This window comes from Lynx rufus, unplaced genomic scaffold (genome assembly GCF_022079265.1).
Source record: "Lynx rufus isolate CCGP_SWC_20201006 ecotype Redwood Valley unplaced genomic scaffold, mLynRuf1.p SCAF_3, whole genome shotgun sequence".
NCBI classification, from domain to species: domain Eukaryota; kingdom Metazoa; phylum Chordata; class Mammalia; order Carnivora; family Felidae; genus Lynx; species Lynx rufus.
In genome coordinates, this window is record NW_025814845.1 from 159331683 (window position 1) to 159349805 (window position 18123).

Consider the following 18123-nt stretch of genomic DNA (forward strand, 5'->3'; position numbering starts at 1 on the left):
TTTGCCCATTTCTTCACTGGATTATTTGTTTTTTTGAGGGTTGATACGTTCTTTTTAGATTTTGGATACTAACCCTTTATCTGATATGTCATTGCAAATATCTTTTCCCATTCCATCGATTGCCTTTTAGTTTTGCTGATTGTTTCCTTCACTGTGCAAAAGGTTTTTGTTTTGTTTTGTTTTGTTTTTTTTAATCTTGATGAGGTCCCAATAGTTAATCTTTGCTTTTGTTTCCCTTGCCTCTGTCAAGGGACATGTCAAGTAAAAAGTTGCTGTGGTTGATGTCAAAGAGGTTGTTGCCTATTTTCTCCTCTAGGATTTTGATGGATTTCTGTCTTACATTTAGGTCTTCTATCCATTTTGAGTTTATTTTTTTTGTGTCTGGTGTAAGAAAGTGGTCCAGGTTCATTCTTCTGCATGTCACTGTCCAGTTTTTCCAGCACCACTTGCTGAAGAGACTGTCTTTATTCCATTTGATATTCTTTTCTGCTTTGTCAAAGATCAGTTGGCTCTACCTTTGTGGGTCCATTTCTGGGTTCTCTATTCTGTTCCACTGATCTGAGTGTCTGTTCTTGTGCCAGTACCATACTGTCTTGATGATTACAGCTTTGTATATAGCTTGAAGTCCGGAATTGTGATGCCTCCAGCTTTGGTTTTCTTTTTCAAGATTGCTTTGGCTATTCGGGTCTTTCGTGATTCTATACAAATGTTAGGGTTAGTTTGTTCTAGCTCTGTGAAGATTGCTGGTGTTATTTTGATAGGCGTTGCATTGAATATGTAGACTGCTTTGGGTAGTATTGACATTTTAATAATATTTGTTCTTCCTATCCAGGAGCATGGAATATTTTTCCATTTTTTTTTTTTTTTGGTGTCTTCTTCAATTTCTTTCATAAGCTTTCTATAGTTTCCAGTGTATAGATTTTTCACCTCTTTGTTTAGATTCATTCCTAGGTATTTCATGTTTTTTGGTGCAATTGTAAATGGGATTGATTCCTTGATTTCTCTTTCTGTTGCTTCATTATTGGTGTATAGGAATGCAAACAATTTCTGTGCATTGATTTTATATCCTGTGACTTTGTGGAATTCGTGTATCAGTTGTAGCAGTTTTTTGGAGGACTCTTTTGGGTTTTGAATATAGAGTATCATGTCATCTGTGAGAGTGAAAGTTTGACTTCCTCCTGGCAGATTTGGGTGCCTTTTATTTCTTTGTGTTTGATTGCTGAGGTTAAGACTTCCAACATTATGTTGAATAACAGTGGTGATGGTGGACATTTGGTTACTATTACTTCTGATGTCATTTAACAGTATCTCCTATTTCCCTTATCATTTCTTTATGTCAAAACTTCCTTGAACTTACATACTTACGAATAAATTTTAAATTGTGTTCTGAATAATAATTCAAAGTTCCTGTCAGCCCACACTTTAATAACTTACTGATTTCATCAATCCAGTAAGTCTCTTAATGTCACGTTCTTGTTCCTTGATGAATGATCTGTTTTTTCCTCTTGTAGATTTCAGAATTTTCTCTTGTTGTCATTTTAAATTTCAGATTTGTTTTTCCTTCAATGCCCAGTTGTTAATATATGGGTTCTTTCTAAGGTCATTCTTTTATTTTTTAAATCGAGAGAAACTTTTCTTTTATCCCTTTTAATATTTCCTTCTAACTTTTTAAATGCTGTTATCTGGATAGTGACAGTTCTACTTCTATTCTTCTTATCTCAATTTTATTTTTGTATTTTCTACTTTTCAATTCTTTCTTATTCTTTTCTAGGAGAGTTTGTCAATCTGATAGTACAAGTTCCTAATTCATTAAAGGGTATATATCCATTCTGCTATTATTCCATCTATTGTGACTTTATTTCTGGGCCACTTGGTATTTGTTGCTGTTATATTCTGCAAATAACTTACTTTAGTTTTGGGGACAGCCAAGCAATTTCAAATCAAATTTATAATCATGATTTTGGCATTTATTAAAGCAATATTATAGTTAATGTGGGGTGTGGCTGTATTTTAATTTTTTACTATGATGTGGGCTAGGATCTGTGAAGAAAAGAATGCCTATAGACTTCAAAAATCAAACTATTCTTGCTCCTTATAAAGGCAGAATGCAATAATGTCTAATTAAAGTAGTAAAAACTAGGGGCACAGGATTACACAGAGTGTAGCAATAATAATTTGGGATATTAAAGATGATTGGAAGAGACTGAGGAGGGATTGTATGAGGTCTGCATTCAACAGCTGTCCCATAATGGCTTATCCAACGAACTTAAATTTATAAAAGTCACAGTGTTTGCAGCAGTTTTTGCAAATACAAGCATTTCGCCTGTTTGGATGATATGTAAATATAATAATAGAGGACTGTTTGTTATCAGTAACTTGAGCATTTTTATCTTTGCTCTTTCTCCTCACTGTAACTAGAAATTACTTCAGAAGTCGTTGGACTAAGTACAAGATATAAACAAAAGCCTTACCAGGCACCACCCTAATCTGGGAATTGAAAATTTCACAGCCTTTCCTTCCTTAATAAACCCAATGTCTGTGGGTCTTGACAGTCCGGCCTTGAGCCCTCCCCGGTCTGCCCGCTCGCTGCACGTTACCATTACCGACCTAGCTATGCCACCTCCAGGGGCACGGGGAGAGCGAGAGCCCCCAGTTGACCTCTCCCTTGAGCTCCTCCCTGAGGCGCCGCCTGCGCTTCCCCGGAGGCGCCCTGCGCGAGCTGGGCCTCCACCTTCCTCAACGCTTCAACTGCTGTTACACCGCCAGCCGGGCTCCAAGACAGCGGAGCCATGTTCCTTCTTCTGGTCCTTCTCACCCGACTTGGAGAGCTGCACGCAGACCCCCGTAAGTCTAGATACTTGTTCCCCCTCGCCATCAGCCCCCGGAGGGATTGTGTTCGCTTAGGGGGCTGTCATTTTTGGTCCAGGCCCCAGACCCAGACCTTATCCCAGCCCCGCACTCTCCCTACCCACTTTCTTCTTGCCCCTCGCTTGGGAGCCTGTGGCCAAGAAAGCAGAGGCAGACTCCAGGCAGAAAATCTTTTCACGTCTCTGGGTATTCTTTATGTAAAACGGACACAAATGGAATAAGGGGTCTTCCACGTACAAAATTTTGCTATTCTAGAAATAGTCACATCGCCATAAAGAAGCTATTTGTCAATGATGTTCTGATTTGGTGACTGCTGTCCTTCACCTGCTTCACTGAAAATTGCAGGTCACTCTTGAATTCAGTATTATCTTTCCTCTGCAAAAAATAGAGAAACAAATGTGGAATTGGATATGGACAATGTAGGATTACAGGGATATCAAAATAACTTTGCTTATTTTTGTTTTAGATCCCGATAAAACATTTCTGGAAACCACAATTCCTGAAAAGATTTCATCATCTGATGCAAAAACAGATCCAGAAAATAATGTAATTGAGAAATATTTTTATATCATAAATTGGGCTAAGTTGCCTTTAATATTAAGACCAGAGTTGCTGAATGGAGGCAGGAACTCAATTCTTGGAGGCAGAGCTGATGGCTGGAGCAGGGTTCACAACAAGGAACATTTTGAAGTGTATGAATGTGTGTGACTTTATATGTGTGTGTGTGTGTTTCTGTGGAAGATGAAGGATTTTAAGGGTGGGATCTACCATGGCCAGGGCCAGGGAGAAGCTGGCAAAGTGCCTGACTCAGGCAGAAAATGTAAGGGAATGGCAAAAAACAGATTCCTCCAGGACCGGGATTAAGGTAAGGTGAGCGAGGTGAGTCAGGGTCAGATTCTGTCTTGATTTAAAACTTTGATAACTTGTTCATCATGATTTTTTTTTTTTGCACTAATTTTGATGTCTTAAATATTGCATTGAAGTAGTTTTTTGTTTGTTTGTTATTGAGTTTTCTGGTCCCCCAGTGCTAGTCCTAGCCCAGGTGATTTCCTCCAGTTTATTTGCCTCAGGTTTCAGAGTCAGTGAGACTGAAAGGTGATCTGGTAATTAGCCTATAGATGGCTTATATAGCAATTAGCACATAGGTTTAACAGTCTGAGCTTGGATATTGGTACATACTCCTTCTCTAATTCCTCAGGAAAATCTGTTTCTCACATGGTTCCTTCTATACTATAGGATAATCTAATACTAGTCATAATTGTGGTCTCCAAATTTATTTTTATCTTTTAGTGGTTTTTTGAAAACCTTCCCTCTGTTTTGCATGAGGATACACTGTATCAGGTTTCTCCCTCCCCCATTTCTCCCAGTTCTCTGAAGGTAGCCTCTCCTCCCATATACTCTTTACATTTTCTTTCTTTAGTAACTAGGTTTGTTTTTTCTTTTCTTTTCTTTTTTTTTTTTTTTTTACCACTCAGTCCCCAGCCCCTACCCACCAAGCGAATTCTTAGCTATGCAAGGTATATGAGTGCTACTCCAGCTTTTTTTTTTTTTCTGATTGGAAAGAAGGGGTTCCATTGGACTTTTTGTTTAATTCACTTTTTCCTGAAATGAATAATACCAACCCTCTCTATTACTTATCACTGAGAAGTCTTTGATATTGTCAATATCAATATCAAAGACAATAGTTGACTTGTCCAATATCTAGCATTTAAAAAAAATTATTTAATAAAATGGAATTTCAGTGTGTTTCTTTTGACGATAACAGTCTTAAAAGCTTCCTTTTAATATTTTTGCAACAGTAAACTATTCCTAATGTGGGGTGTGATTGTATTTTAATATATTCAGTATAATATGAGGTAGGACCTGCAAAAGTAAGAATGCCTAGAAGACACATAGAGAGCTCCCAGATTTAAGAAATAAGAACATGGGGGTACTCAATTAATTTTGAATGTTTCTAATTGCCTATGCATATGTATATAAAGATAAAAAAATATTTCATGGGGCATACTATATAATTATAAATACTAAAAGTTATTTTTTGTTCATCTGAAACAAATTTTAAGTATTTTTGACTAAAAAAGAGGTGGAACTGAAATTAAAATATTTATTTGGGTTCTCAGAATTGCAATTCAGGAAGCACAGATTCCATAGCAACCCAAATTGTGTTCCCCCAGGCAACAAAAGTAAGACAAAAGGGGGTGCTTGTATAGTTGTTTACAAAGAATTTTGAGCAATGTTGATGGAAAACTAATCTTGTCTGAATATAATTAGTTGCTAAGATTATCACTAAGAAAAATCTCTTCCTGTAATGAGTGTTTGGGCTGAGTTGTTGGAATATTTGCAGTTTGGCCCGATTCACAGGTTTGGCCTAGTCAAAAGTTCACACCATGTGAAGACACGCCTGAGTTTCATTTTCTTAATGGCCTCCTGGATCCATTTTAATACCCCTTGACATAAATGACTCCATTTTATTTCAACTTTCTCAGTATCTAAATTATTTATATACCTTTTTCTTAAATTGTATTTCCCTGATGATTTGACTTGCCTTAGCAGTAGTTCCTTGTTCTGAAGAATTTGCTTCTAAAATGATTTGCAGTTATTCCATTTAATTGTAACATAGTTTCTGCAGTTGTTCGCATCCAATTTATTTCATTCTTTTTCCCATTGAACATTTGTTGGTAAACACACACACACACACACACACTGGAGATTAGCATTGTGAAGTTAACAACTCTAATCATTGCTCTTGTTAGCTTGCTTTTGCATTCTTTAAAATGTCTATTGACAAAACCAGAATATTGTCACTAAATTTTATTATCTTCTCCAACATTGCACATGATGCTTCCATTTCTTCCCATACTGGAAAACTATTTAGTAGTATCCAGATAAAAGAACAGAATTCTTCAAGGTATTAAAACTCTTTCAAAAGATAGAGCAAGTACCATACTAATTATCCACTTCAAGTTGGAATTTCTTTTCTTGTTCATAAGGCATGTTTTCCCCTTTTTTTTTATATATATGAAATTTATTGACAAATTGGTTTCCATACAACACCCAGTGCTCATCCCAAAAGGTGCCCTCCTCAATACCCATCACCCACCCTCCCCTCCCTCATGTTTTCCCCTTTAAGAACATACTTGACAACAGAGGGATACCTTTTGTTTGTATAATTTATTTATTTTTTAAATTTATGTCCAAGTTAGTTAGCATATAGTGCAACAATGATTTCAGGAGTAGATTCCTTAATGCCTCTTACACATTTAGCCCATCCCCCCTCCCACAACCTCTCCAGTAACCCTCTCTTTGTCCTCTATATTTAAGAGTCTCTTATGTTTTGTCCCCCTCCCTGTTTTATATTATTTTTGCTTCCCTTTCCTCATGTTCATCTGTTTTGTATCTTAAAGTCCTCATATGAGTGAAGTCATATGATATTTGTTTTTCTCTAATTTCACTTAGCATAATACCCTCTAGTTCCATCCACGTAGTTGCAAATGGCAAGATTTCATTCTTTTTTATTGCTGAGTAATATTCCATTATATATATATATATATATATATATATATATATATATATATATCACTTCTGTATCCATTCATCTTTTGATGAACATTTGGGCTCTTTCCATACTTTGGCTATTGTTGATAGTGCTGTTATAAACATTGGGGTGCATGTGCGCCTTCAAAGCAGCATACCTGTATCCCTTGGATAACTACCTAGCAGTGCAATTGCTGGGTTGTAGGATAGTTCTATTTTTAATATTTTGAGGAACCTCCATACTGTTTTCCAGAGTGGCTGCACCAGTTTTCATTCCCACAAGCAGTGCAAAAGAGATCCTCTTTCTCTGCATTCCCACCAACATCTGTTGTTTCCTGAGTTGTTAATTTTAGCCATTCTGACAGGTGTGAGGTTCTGGTTTGGATTTGTATTTCCCTGATGGTGAATGGTGCTGAGCATTTTTTCATGTATCAGTTGGCCATCTGGATGTGTTCTTTGGAGAAGTGTCTATTCATGTCTTTTGTCCATTTCTTCACTGGATAATTTGTTTTTTGGGTGTTGAGTTGGGTAAGTTCTTTATAGATTTTGGATACTAACCCTTTATCTGATATGTCATTTGCAAATATCTTCCCCCATTCCATTGGTTGCCTTTTAGTTTTGCTGATTGTTTCCTTCACTGTGCAGAAGCGTTTTATTTTGATGAGGTCCCAATAGTTAATTTTTGCTTTTGTTTCCCCTGCCTCTGGAGACATATTGAGTAAGAAGCTGCTGCGGCCAAGGTCAAAGAGGGTTTTGCCTCCAGGATCTTGATACTTCCTGTCTTACGTTTAGGTCTTTCATCATTTTGAGTTTATTTTTTGTGTATGGTGTAAGAAAGTGTTCCAGGTTCATTTTTCTGCATGTCGCTGTCCAGTTTTCCCAGCACCACTTGCTGACGAGACTGTCTTTATTCCATTTGATATTCTTTCTTGCTTTGTCAAAGATTAGTTGGCCATACGTTTGTGGGTCCATTTCTGGGTTCTGTATTCTGTTCCATTGATCTGCGTGTCTGTTTTTATCCCAGTACCATACTGTCTTGATGATTACAGTTTGTAATACAACTTGAAGTCTGGGATTGTGATGCCCCCAGCTTTGGTTTTCTTTTTCAAGATTGCTTGGGTGTTTGGGGTCTTTTGTGGTTCCATACAAATGTTAGGGTTAGTTTGTTCTAGCTCTGTGAAGAATGCTGGTGTTATTTTGATAGGTATTTCATTGAATATGTAGATTGCTTTGGGTAGTATTGACATCTTAATAATATTTGTTCTTCCTATTCAGGAGCATGGAATATTTTTTCATTTTTTTGGTGTCTTCTTCAGTTTCTTTCATAAGCTTTCTATAGTGTATAGATTTTTCACCTCTTTGTTTAGATTCATTCCTAGGTATTTCATGTTTTTTGGTGCAATTGTAAATGGGATCAATTCCTTGATTTCTCTTTCTGTTGCTTCATTATTGGTGTATAGGAATGCAAACAATTTCTGTGCATTGATTTTATATCCTGTGACTTTGTGGAATTCATGTATCAGTTATAGCAGTTTTTTGGAGGAATCTTTTGGGTTTTTCCTCATAGAGTATTATGTCATCCATGAGAGTGAAAGTTTGACTTCCTCCTGGCAGATTTGGGTGCCTTTTATTTCTTTGTGTTGTCTGATTGCTGAGGCTAAGACTTGCACTATGTTGAATAACAGTGGCGAGAATGGACATCCCTGTCTTGTTCCTGACCTTAGGGGGAAAGCTCTCAGTTTTTCCCCATTGAGAATGATATTAGTGGTGAGTCTTTCGTACATGGCTTTTATGATCTTGAGATACTATCCTTCCATACCTACTTTCTTGAGGGATTTTATCAAGAAAGGATGCTGTATTTTGTCCAATGCTTTCTCTGCATCTATTGAGAGGATCATGTGATTTTTGGCCTTTCTTTTATTGATGTGATGTATCACACTGATTGTTTTATGGATATTGAATCAGCCCTGCATCTCACACATAAATCACACTTGGTCGTGGTGAATAATATTTTTAATGTATTGTTGGATCTGGTTGGCTAGCATCTTGTTAAGGATTTTTGCATCCATTTTCTCCAGGGAAATTGGTCTGTAGTTCTCCTTTTTAGTGGGGTCTTTGTGTGGTTTTGAAATCAAGGTAATGCTGGCTTCATAGAAAGTGTTTGGAAGTATTCCTTTTTTTTTTTTTTTTTTGGAATAGCCTCAAGAGAATAGGTGTTAACTCTTCTTTAAATGTTTGGTGTTTAAATGTTCTTTAAATGTTCTTTAAATTTTTCCAGAATTCCCCTGGAAAGCCAACCTGCCCTGGGCTCTTGTTTCTTAGGAGATTTTTGATTACTAATTCAATTTCTTTACTGGTAATGGGTCTGTTCAGATTTTCTATTTCTTCCTGTTTTAGCTTTGGTAGTGTATATGTTTCTAGAAATTTGTCCATTTCTTCCGGATTGCCCATTTATTTGCATATAATTGCTCATAATATTCTCTTATTATTGTTTGTATTTCTGCTGTGATTGTGTGATCTCTTTCATTCTTGATTTTATTTATTTGGGTCCTTTCCTTTTTCTTTTTGATCAAACTGGCTAGGGGTTTATCAATTTTGTTAATTCTTTCAAAGAACCAGCTTCTGGTGTCATTGATCTGTTCTACTGTTTTTTTTTTCTTTTTTTTGGTTTCAATAGCATTGATTTCTGCTCTTATCTTTATTATTTCCTGTCTTCTGCTGGATTTGGGTTTCATTTGTTGCTCTTTTCCCAGCTCTTTGAAGTGTAAGGTTAGGTTGTGTATCTGAGACCTTTCTTTCTTCTTTAGGAAGGCCTGGATTGCTATATACTGCCCTCTTATGACCACCTTTGCTGCATCCCAGAGACTTTGGGCTATGGTGTTATAATTTTAATTGGCTTCCATATACTGTTTAATTTCCTCTTTACCATCTTGGTTAGCTCATTCATTCTTTAATAGGATGGTCTTTAGTCTCCAAGTATTTGTTATCTTTCTAGATTTTTTCTTGTGGTTGATTTCAAGTTTCATAGTGTTGTGGTCTGAAAATATGCATGGTATGATCTCGATCTTTTTGTACTTGTTAAGGGCGAATTTGAGTCCCAGTATGTGATCTATTCTGGAGAACATTCCATGTGCACTGGAGAAGATGTGTATTCTGCTGCTTTAGGATGAAATGCTCTGAATGTATCTGTTAAGTCCATGTGGTCCAGTGTGTCATTCTAAGCCATTGTTTATTGATTGATTTTTCTGCTTAGGTGATCTGTTCATTGCTATAAGTGGGGTGTGAAAGTCCCCTACTCTTATGGTGTTCCCTAAAAATTGACATGTGTAGACCTAAGATCTATGATGATTTCTGTAGTTGCAAAGAGAGCCATTGCATTCTTTAATTATTGCAGTGGATTTCAATTGGATACCTGAAATTTTGCTTGCAATTTTAGAATCAGAAATACTTCTGGCAGTTGTACATTCAAATAGTCATTTAAGTAGAAAGACTGGTGATATGCTATGTGAAAAACCATTGCAGTGTGTATTGCAATTCTTAGATCTTCTAAATTTTTTTCAATCCAAAAAAAATGTTGTATCACCTTTTTTGGTACTGTATGAAGAAATGACTCATCTCTTTTGTTTAGTTGTTAATATATGTTGCCTTATATTTGAATTCCCACCATTTTTATATAAAAGAACAATTGCATACTGTACAAAGAGCTTCAAAAGGACTTTTTCTTCGGTTGATAAAACTGTTTAGAATTTTGGCATTTGGAATTTAAATGTACACAAGAAATAGACAATAGTCCAAAATATTTCAAAAGGAATCGAAAATACTGAATTTGATCATCTTGCAGCTGGGTCAGTGCATCTGTACAAGTCCAGACTCATAACTAATCATGAACAAGTTGAACCATTGAAAGGGTTGCAAAGTTGGAAAATAAACAGTAAGTTCAACTAGATATGTGATTCAAAAAAATAATGAACTTCCAGTTAGCCTGTTGTAGTAAACACAGTCTTCCTGCAGAAACCCAGAGCTAATCTTACATAAGGTTTTGGGAAGCCTGGTGTTCAGAGATTAGTGAGATTTCAGAAGGGAGAGTGCTTAGGTATTGACATGTTTTCAACTGTGTTAGTGGTTGTCGGAGTAAGGCTGCTTGTTGACCATCTCACTTTCAGAATCCTCCTCAGTGGAGTGAGGCACTTAAACTTATCTAGAAGCTGGGGCTGTTACTGCTTTGTTAACCTTCAGAAGCTAGTTATTTGAGTGTGGCTGTTGGTGACTGGCTGATTGTGTGCTTCTGATTGTGTGCTCTGACCAGAAGTTCTCTCTAATTGTAGTTACTTGTTCATGACTTGGGACTTTGGCCAAAGAAGAGCCTTTCCCTTTCGTGAATATGAAAAATAAGTACTTAAAGTTGTTTTAAAAAAATCTTTATTTACTTTGAGAGAGAAAGAGAGACAGCATGAGCAGGGAAGAGGCAGAGAGAGAGGGAGTCACAGTATCTGAAACAGGCTCCAGGCTCCGAGCTGTCAGCACAGAGCCTGATGCGGGGCTCGAACTCATGAACCAAGAGATCATGACCCGAGTCAAAGTCAGACGCCCAACTGACTGAGCCACCCAGGTGCCCCCAGAAATAAGTACTTTTAATTCTCCATCTCTCATTTTGGATTTCCCTCAGACAAACCTATAGGGAGAGTTGAGGGATAATATCGGTCTTTATTTCTGAAGGTATGATTTTTAGCTCAAGTTGCCATTTAAATTATTTAAGCACCAGTTACTCTGGTGGAAAAGAGCTTTGACTAGCAAAGTTTTGTAATGTACTGAAAAAACATGAATACAGAATATTTCGGGTGTTCTGACAAACTCAATACAGGGCACAGGGTAAAAATCATTAAACTCAGGACATGTCTATACATACAGGATGCCTGGCAACCGTAAACACATCCCAGGGTCTATTTAGGAATGAATTTTTTTTACATATTTCTTAGTGTCTCAAATGACTTCTTTGAGTTAGGTAGAGGAATTAAACGCAGCCTAGGCCTGTTGTTCCAAATCTTCACATGATTTGATCAAAGAGAACACTCATTACCATACATTACACACACACAAAAAGGCCTACTTAGTTTAGTGGTCAAAGAAAGAAGTCCTACTAAATGCTTTTCCTTTTTTCTTCTTTGGTTTCTGGGCAAAAAAGTATCATGATACAAACATTTTGCCCTAGAAACATATATCAATAACAAATGTTGCTGTAGTAATGATTCCTCCTGAAGCATGAATTGACTGAGTCAAGGCTATTTGAGAGGAATTTGACAGTAAGGTGGAGTCTCAGGATATTTTCTAACACACCAAATTTATGCCAATGGAAGCTGCTCTTTACAACCCCTTGGAACTTGATTTTTATTAATATTCTTCAATGTCTGTGTCCTAGTATCTTATAGGGGTGGTATAGTGTTTTCATGTTGCTTGGTTTTATTTACATAATAATGTTTGCATACTTTTTTTCCCCACCATAACCACCAGACCCCTAGTTCTATGTTAAATGAATTTTGTGAATGATGGTGGTATGTGTAATTCCTTCCACAAGAACAAAGTGAACAACATAAAAAATCTTTGTCATTCTTCCTGCAACTGAAAGTTTTGCTAATAGAGCAAACTAAAGAAGACATGTCCACATATAAAATATGGCCCAGAATATCTTCAAGATCCTCACAGCCTCCCCTCCAGTGCCCCCCATATAAAACAGTGAAAGTGGGAAATTCATTAATTTTTGCTTAGTTAGGAAGAATTATTAACATGCTACAGAATGTCATCCAATTCATTCCAGCAATGATGTAATATGTTCTTAAGAGGGATTTATAGGTCAATTTCTGTGATTAATTTGATTCAAATGTAGTGTTTCTGGAAATACTATATAGAGGAATTTTTTGGACCTCAAGTGCAGATATATACTCCAATTTCATAGTGTGCTATGATTAATGGTCCCATCAAGCCCCTTATTGTTATATTTTCTCCTTTATTCCTATAGCCCTCATTCCCATTTCCTTCTTCCATCTGATGATAACCATGCCTGTGTACTTGATATATTTCTTTACATCTATATATACATTTGTATTCGATTGTATTAGACAGAATTCTTAGATGGCCCTCAAGAGTCTCACTCCTTGATGTACACACTGTACAATTCTGTTCTCTTGCAGATCAGTAAGACCTGTACATTTGATGGAGTAATCATTGCATTGATTAGTGTCTGTTTCACAAGACTCTATTACAGCTTTCTGGAGTATTTCTCCACCTGACCTCAGAGAACACACAAATTGCCATGATATGAACTGCCTATGGGGATCTTGTGGCAAAGGAACCATTGGCAGTGTCTTTGAGCTGAAGGCGGCCTTGGCATCCTTCCCTCCCCCTTAACCCCTGACAATCACTGATCTTTTCACTATCTCCTTAGTTTTCCCTTTTCCAGAATGTTCTATAGTTGGAATCATATAATAAATAGACTTTCCATATTGTCTTCTTCCACTTAGTAACATTCACTTAAGTTTCCTCCATGTCTTTTCATGGCTTGATAGCTCATTTCTTTTTAATGCTGAATAATATTGCATTGTCAGGATGTACCACAGTTTATCCATTCACTTACTGATAACATCTTGTTTGCTTACAAGTTTTGGCAATTATGAATAAAGCTGCTACAAACATCCATGTGTAGGTTTTTGTGTGCACATAAGTTTTCAGCTCCTTTGGATAAACACCAAAGAATGTGTTTGCTGGATCATATGCTAAGAGTACATTTAATTTTGTGGGAAACTGCCAAACAAACTTCTTCCAAAGCGGTTGTACCATTTTGCATTCCTGCCTGCCTGCAATGAAAGGGAGTTCTTGTTGCTCCACATCCTTGCCAATATTTGGTGTTGTCAGGATTCTGGATTTTGGCTATTGTAATAGGTGTGTAGTAGTAAATCTCATTTTAATTTACGATTCACTAATAACTTATGATGTGAATATCTTTTCATATGCTTTTCTGCCATTTGTATATCTTCTTTGGTGAGGTTCAGTTATGGTATGCCTAGGTTCAGTTCTTTTGCCCATTTAAAAAAATTTTTTTAATGTTTATTTATTTTTGAGAGACAGAGAGAGAGGCAGAGAGAGAGGGAGACACAGAATCCAAAGTAGGCTCCAGGCTCCAAGCTGTCAGCACAGAGCTTGATGTGGGCCTCGAACTCATGAACCACAAGATCATAACCTGAGCTGAAGTTGGACGCTTAACCAACTGAGCCACCCAGGGGCCCCTCTTTTGCCCATTTTTTTTTTTTTTGAAATACAAATCAACGTTTATTTTTATTTTTGGGACAGAGAGAGACAGAGCATGAACGGGCGAGGGGCAGAGAGAGAGGGAGACACAGAATCGGAAACAGGCTCCAGGCTCTGAGCCATCAGCCCAGAGCCTGACGCGGGGCTCGAACTCCCGGACCGCGAGATCGTGACCTGGCTGAAGTCGGACGCTTAACCGACTGCGCCACCCAGGCGCCCCTCTTTTGCCCATTTTTTAATGAGATTGTTCATTTTCTTTTTGTTGAATTGTAAGCGTTCTTTCTATATTTTCGATAACAGTCCCTTATCAGATGTGTCTTTTACAAATATTCTCTCCCAGTCTGTGGCTTGTCTTCTCCATTGTCTCAAAACTTAACCAATTAATCTCAATTTATTCATCCTTTATTTCCTTCTTATTGCTATTTGCATTTAATTTAAGAAATTTTTGTCTACTGTAGGGTTATACAATATATTCCTGTGCTTTTGTGTAGAAGCTTTATATTCCTTTTACCATTTAGTGTGTGATCTATCTGGATTTTTTTTTTTTCTATCATGAGATAGAGAAGTCAAAGTTCATTGTTTTTTTCCATATGGATACTGAATTCACCAAGCAGCATGTACGGAAGACCATTTTTCCTCACCATATTATAGTGGCCACCTTCAGTTTTTACTGAGTGTCAGATAAGTATATATTTATGGCTCTCTCTGGATTCTCTATTCTGTGCCATTGGACTGTTTTTCAAAACTCTGGCCCATATTTCACTACCCTAATTACTGTAGCTTTATAAGTTAATATAAATTGGTGTGGGCACTCCTAACTTTATTTTTTTCATATTCTTGTCTTGACAATTCTAAGCTCAATTTGTTTATATCCACAAATGACCTGCTATGACTTTATTGAGTTTTCATTGAATCTATAGATCAAATTAGGGGAAATTAAACAATATTGAGTCTTCCAATTCATGTACATGGTGTATCTTTCCATATATTTTAGTTTTTCTTTCGGTAAGGCTTAGAAGTTTTTATTTTTGATGTCTTGAAAACCTTTTCTTAAATTTATTCTCACTGTTTTTCAACATATTTTAATACTGTGACAAATGGTGTTTCTTTATGTTAATTTTCTAATTGTTGGTTGTCGATGAATACGAGCTAGATTATCAAAATTTGATGAGATTTGTTTTATTATTCTTCATATGACCTATTTTGAAAGATGTTATATGTGCATTTGAATATTTCTTTTTCAGTGATTGGATGTAGTATTGTATATACGTCAGATAAATTTAGTTGATTGTGCTGTCCAAATCTTTATGGCTTTACTGGTAGTTCTCTTGGGTCCTTTCTATAACTGATAGAATTATAAAATCTCCACATATGCTTTTGAATTGTATATAATTTATTTTAGTTCCATCAATTTCTATTTTATATATTTTGGAGATATAATATTTAGTACATAAAATGTTTAAGACTGTAACTTTTTTTAAATTGATGCTTTTATCATTATAAAGTGTCCCCCTTTATTTCTTGTAATTCATTTGGAATTACATTATATATTGCTTGTTATTAGTATAGTTATCTTTCTTTTGGGTATTGTTTGCATGGTATAACTTTTAATCCTTTTATTTTCAGTGTTTTGTATTTAAAATGCTTCTCTTTTATATAAAAGTGTGTAATTATTATTTTTAAAATTCATTTGGTCTTTCTTAATTTTCCCTTTCCTCTGTTTTTATAATCCATGATGTTATTATTATTCTAATTTATCTTTTTAGGCTATTAGTGATGTATTCTTTTTTATTCTTTTAATGGTTAACCTTGTGATTATAACATGTGTCTTTAATTTTTTACCTGCTACATTAAATTTGTATTTTTGCCACTCCCTGAAAAGCTCAAGGACCTTGAAACTTTACTCCATTTATGTTCTTTTTGTCATTTATGCCATTGTCATATATCTTACAACTATGTTTTTTTTTTTAATGAGAATAGCATTTACTATCACTGTTTAAAACAAATGATATTCACTTAAATTTACTGACATACTTATTTTTCCCGTGGTTTTCATTGTCATACATTTTCATCATTCTATCTTGGAGCAACTTACTTCCCATTAAAAAAGAAACACACTATTTTTAGTGTTTCTTTTAGTGTAGGTTTGCTGTCAGTGAATTATGTCATTTCCTCTTGTGAGGAAATGTGTTTATTTCGCTGTGTATCTGCTGGATATTTTTGCTGGATATAAACTTTTGGTTGGATATAATTTTCTTTCTTCACTTTAAAGATACCATTCCATTGTCTTCTCGTATCCATTGTTTCTGTGGGAGTATGCATACTTTATTTAAAAGCCTTTTGAGAGTAATGCACCCTTTTGTTCTTGTTGCTGTTTAAATATATGTTTTTCTGTCTTTTTGTTTTAGCTGTTAGAGTATGATATGCCTAGTTTGTTTTCTTTGTATTCATTCTATTTTGGATTAATAGAGTATTTGAGAGTGTGAGTGGACATCTTTCATAAGCTTTGGAAAATCTCAGATATTATTTCTTTTTTTTAATGGATTTTATTTATTTATTTATTTATTTATTTATTTATTTATAGAGCATGAGTGCAGGAGCCAGTGGGGGTGGAGCAAAGGGAGAGGGAGAGAGAATCTTAAGCAAGCTCCATGCCCAGCATTGAGTCCGATGCAGGACTCAATCTCACGACTCTGGGATCACTACTTGAGCCAAAATCAAGAGTTGGATGCTTAGCCAGCTGAGCCACCCAGGTGCCCCAGGCATAAATTATTGATATTTAATTAATATTCTTTCATAGTCTCTATATCTTTCTCCTGTTTTCAAAATTACATGAATGTTAGACATTTTTAATGGGTCACACTTCTCTTATTTTTGTTTTGGCATTAATTTCACTTTGTCAATCTGAATATTTTCCACTGACCTATTATATTCCTGTTCACCAATCCTGTCTTCTGCTCTGTCTGATCTTCTCTCCAACCCCTTTTATTGACTTTTTATTTTTTTAAAAAAAAATTTTTTTTTTCAACGTTTATTTATTTTTGGGACAGAGAGAGACAGAGCATGAACGGGGGAGGGGCAGAGAGAGAGGGAGTCACAGAGTGGGAAACAGGCTCCAGGCTCTGAGCCATCAGCCCAGAGCCCGACGCGGGGCTCGAACTCACGGACCGCGAGATCGTGACCTGGCTGAAGTCGGACGCTTAACCGACTGCGCCACCCAGGCGCCCCTATTGACTTTTTAATAGAAGGTATTACATTTCTTTCTGCTCTAGAATTTCAGTTTGTTTATTAGATATTTTACTCTTCTGAAAATCTCCATATTTTTCTCATTTTAGTCATGGTCATTATACATACTACCTGTAGCTTTGTTATAATTATCTATTTGTTTTCTTTTTTGCTGATTTTGGTAATTTGATCCTGTTCTTTTGCATTTCATACAATTTTTTATTGAAAGTTGGTGTAATAGTTTGCTAGGGCTTGCATAACAAGGTAACACAAACTATGTGCCTTATACAACAACAATGTATTGTTTCACAGTTCAACAAAGGAGACTAGAAGTCCAAGATCAAGTTGTTAGCAGGGTTGATTCTTTCTGAAGACTGTTAGGGATAATCTGCTCCAGGTCTCTCTTCTTGGCTTATAGATGGAATCTTTTTCTGAATTTTCATAGGCATTCCCCTTTGTGTATGTCTGTGTCTAAACTTCCCCTTTGTGTTTTTGTTTGTTTATTTATTTATTTTAGAGAGAGAGAAAGCATGCACCTGCACACAAGTGGGAGAGGGACAGAGAGAGAGAGAGAGAGAGAGAGAGAGAGAATGAGAATCTTAAGCAAGCTCCCTGGTCAGTGCAGAGGAGCCCTATGTGGGGCTTGATCCTATAACCCTGGGGTCATGACCTAAGCCAAAATGAGTCAGATGCTCAACCAACCAAGCCACCTAGGTGCCCCTAAATTTCTCCTTTGTATAAAGGTATCAGTCAGATTGGTTAATGCCTACCTTAATGACCTAACTTTATTACTTCTGTAAGGACCCTATCTCCAAATAAGGTCATGTTTTGAGGTCCTGGGATAATGAATTCACATATAACGTTGGAAGGAAGGAGACACAATTCTACCCAACCATTTGGATATTGTGTATGAAAAGTTTTAGAAGCTCTAGATAATGTCTTTTTGGATTTTTTTTCTCTTCCTGTCAGTTTTGTACATTTCCTATTATTTAAATTCTACTTGTTTTGTTTTGTAAGCTGTGTGGATTTAAAAATTTATTGATGCTGCCTTATTCCATTTATTTTTGATTATATTTGTTTAGTAACAAGGTATTTTTGGAGGGCACAATTCTCAAGATCCTCACAAGATTCCACTTATACTTATTTCTAGAGTGCCATTAAGATGACTCTTTCAGAACATTTATCTGTTACAAAGAA

The 18123-nt window shown here is 36.1% G+C and overlaps 1 protein-coding gene across 1 annotated transcript in view; it reads left to right on the forward strand.

The window, feature by feature from the left end:
* The first annotated feature begins 2789 nt into the window (after window positions 1-2789).
* LOC124521202 (disintegrin and metalloproteinase domain-containing protein 5-like) overlaps window positions 2790-18123 on the forward strand; it is a 132679-nt gene continuing 117345 nt past the window's right edge. Inside the window, exons 1-2 of the mRNA XM_047092312.1 lie at window positions 2790-2844; window positions 3335-3414. Coding sequence (XP_046948268.1) covers window positions 2790-2844; window positions 3335-3414 — 135 coding nt within the window. The remainder of the gene's footprint in view (window positions 2845-3334; window positions 3415-18123) is intronic.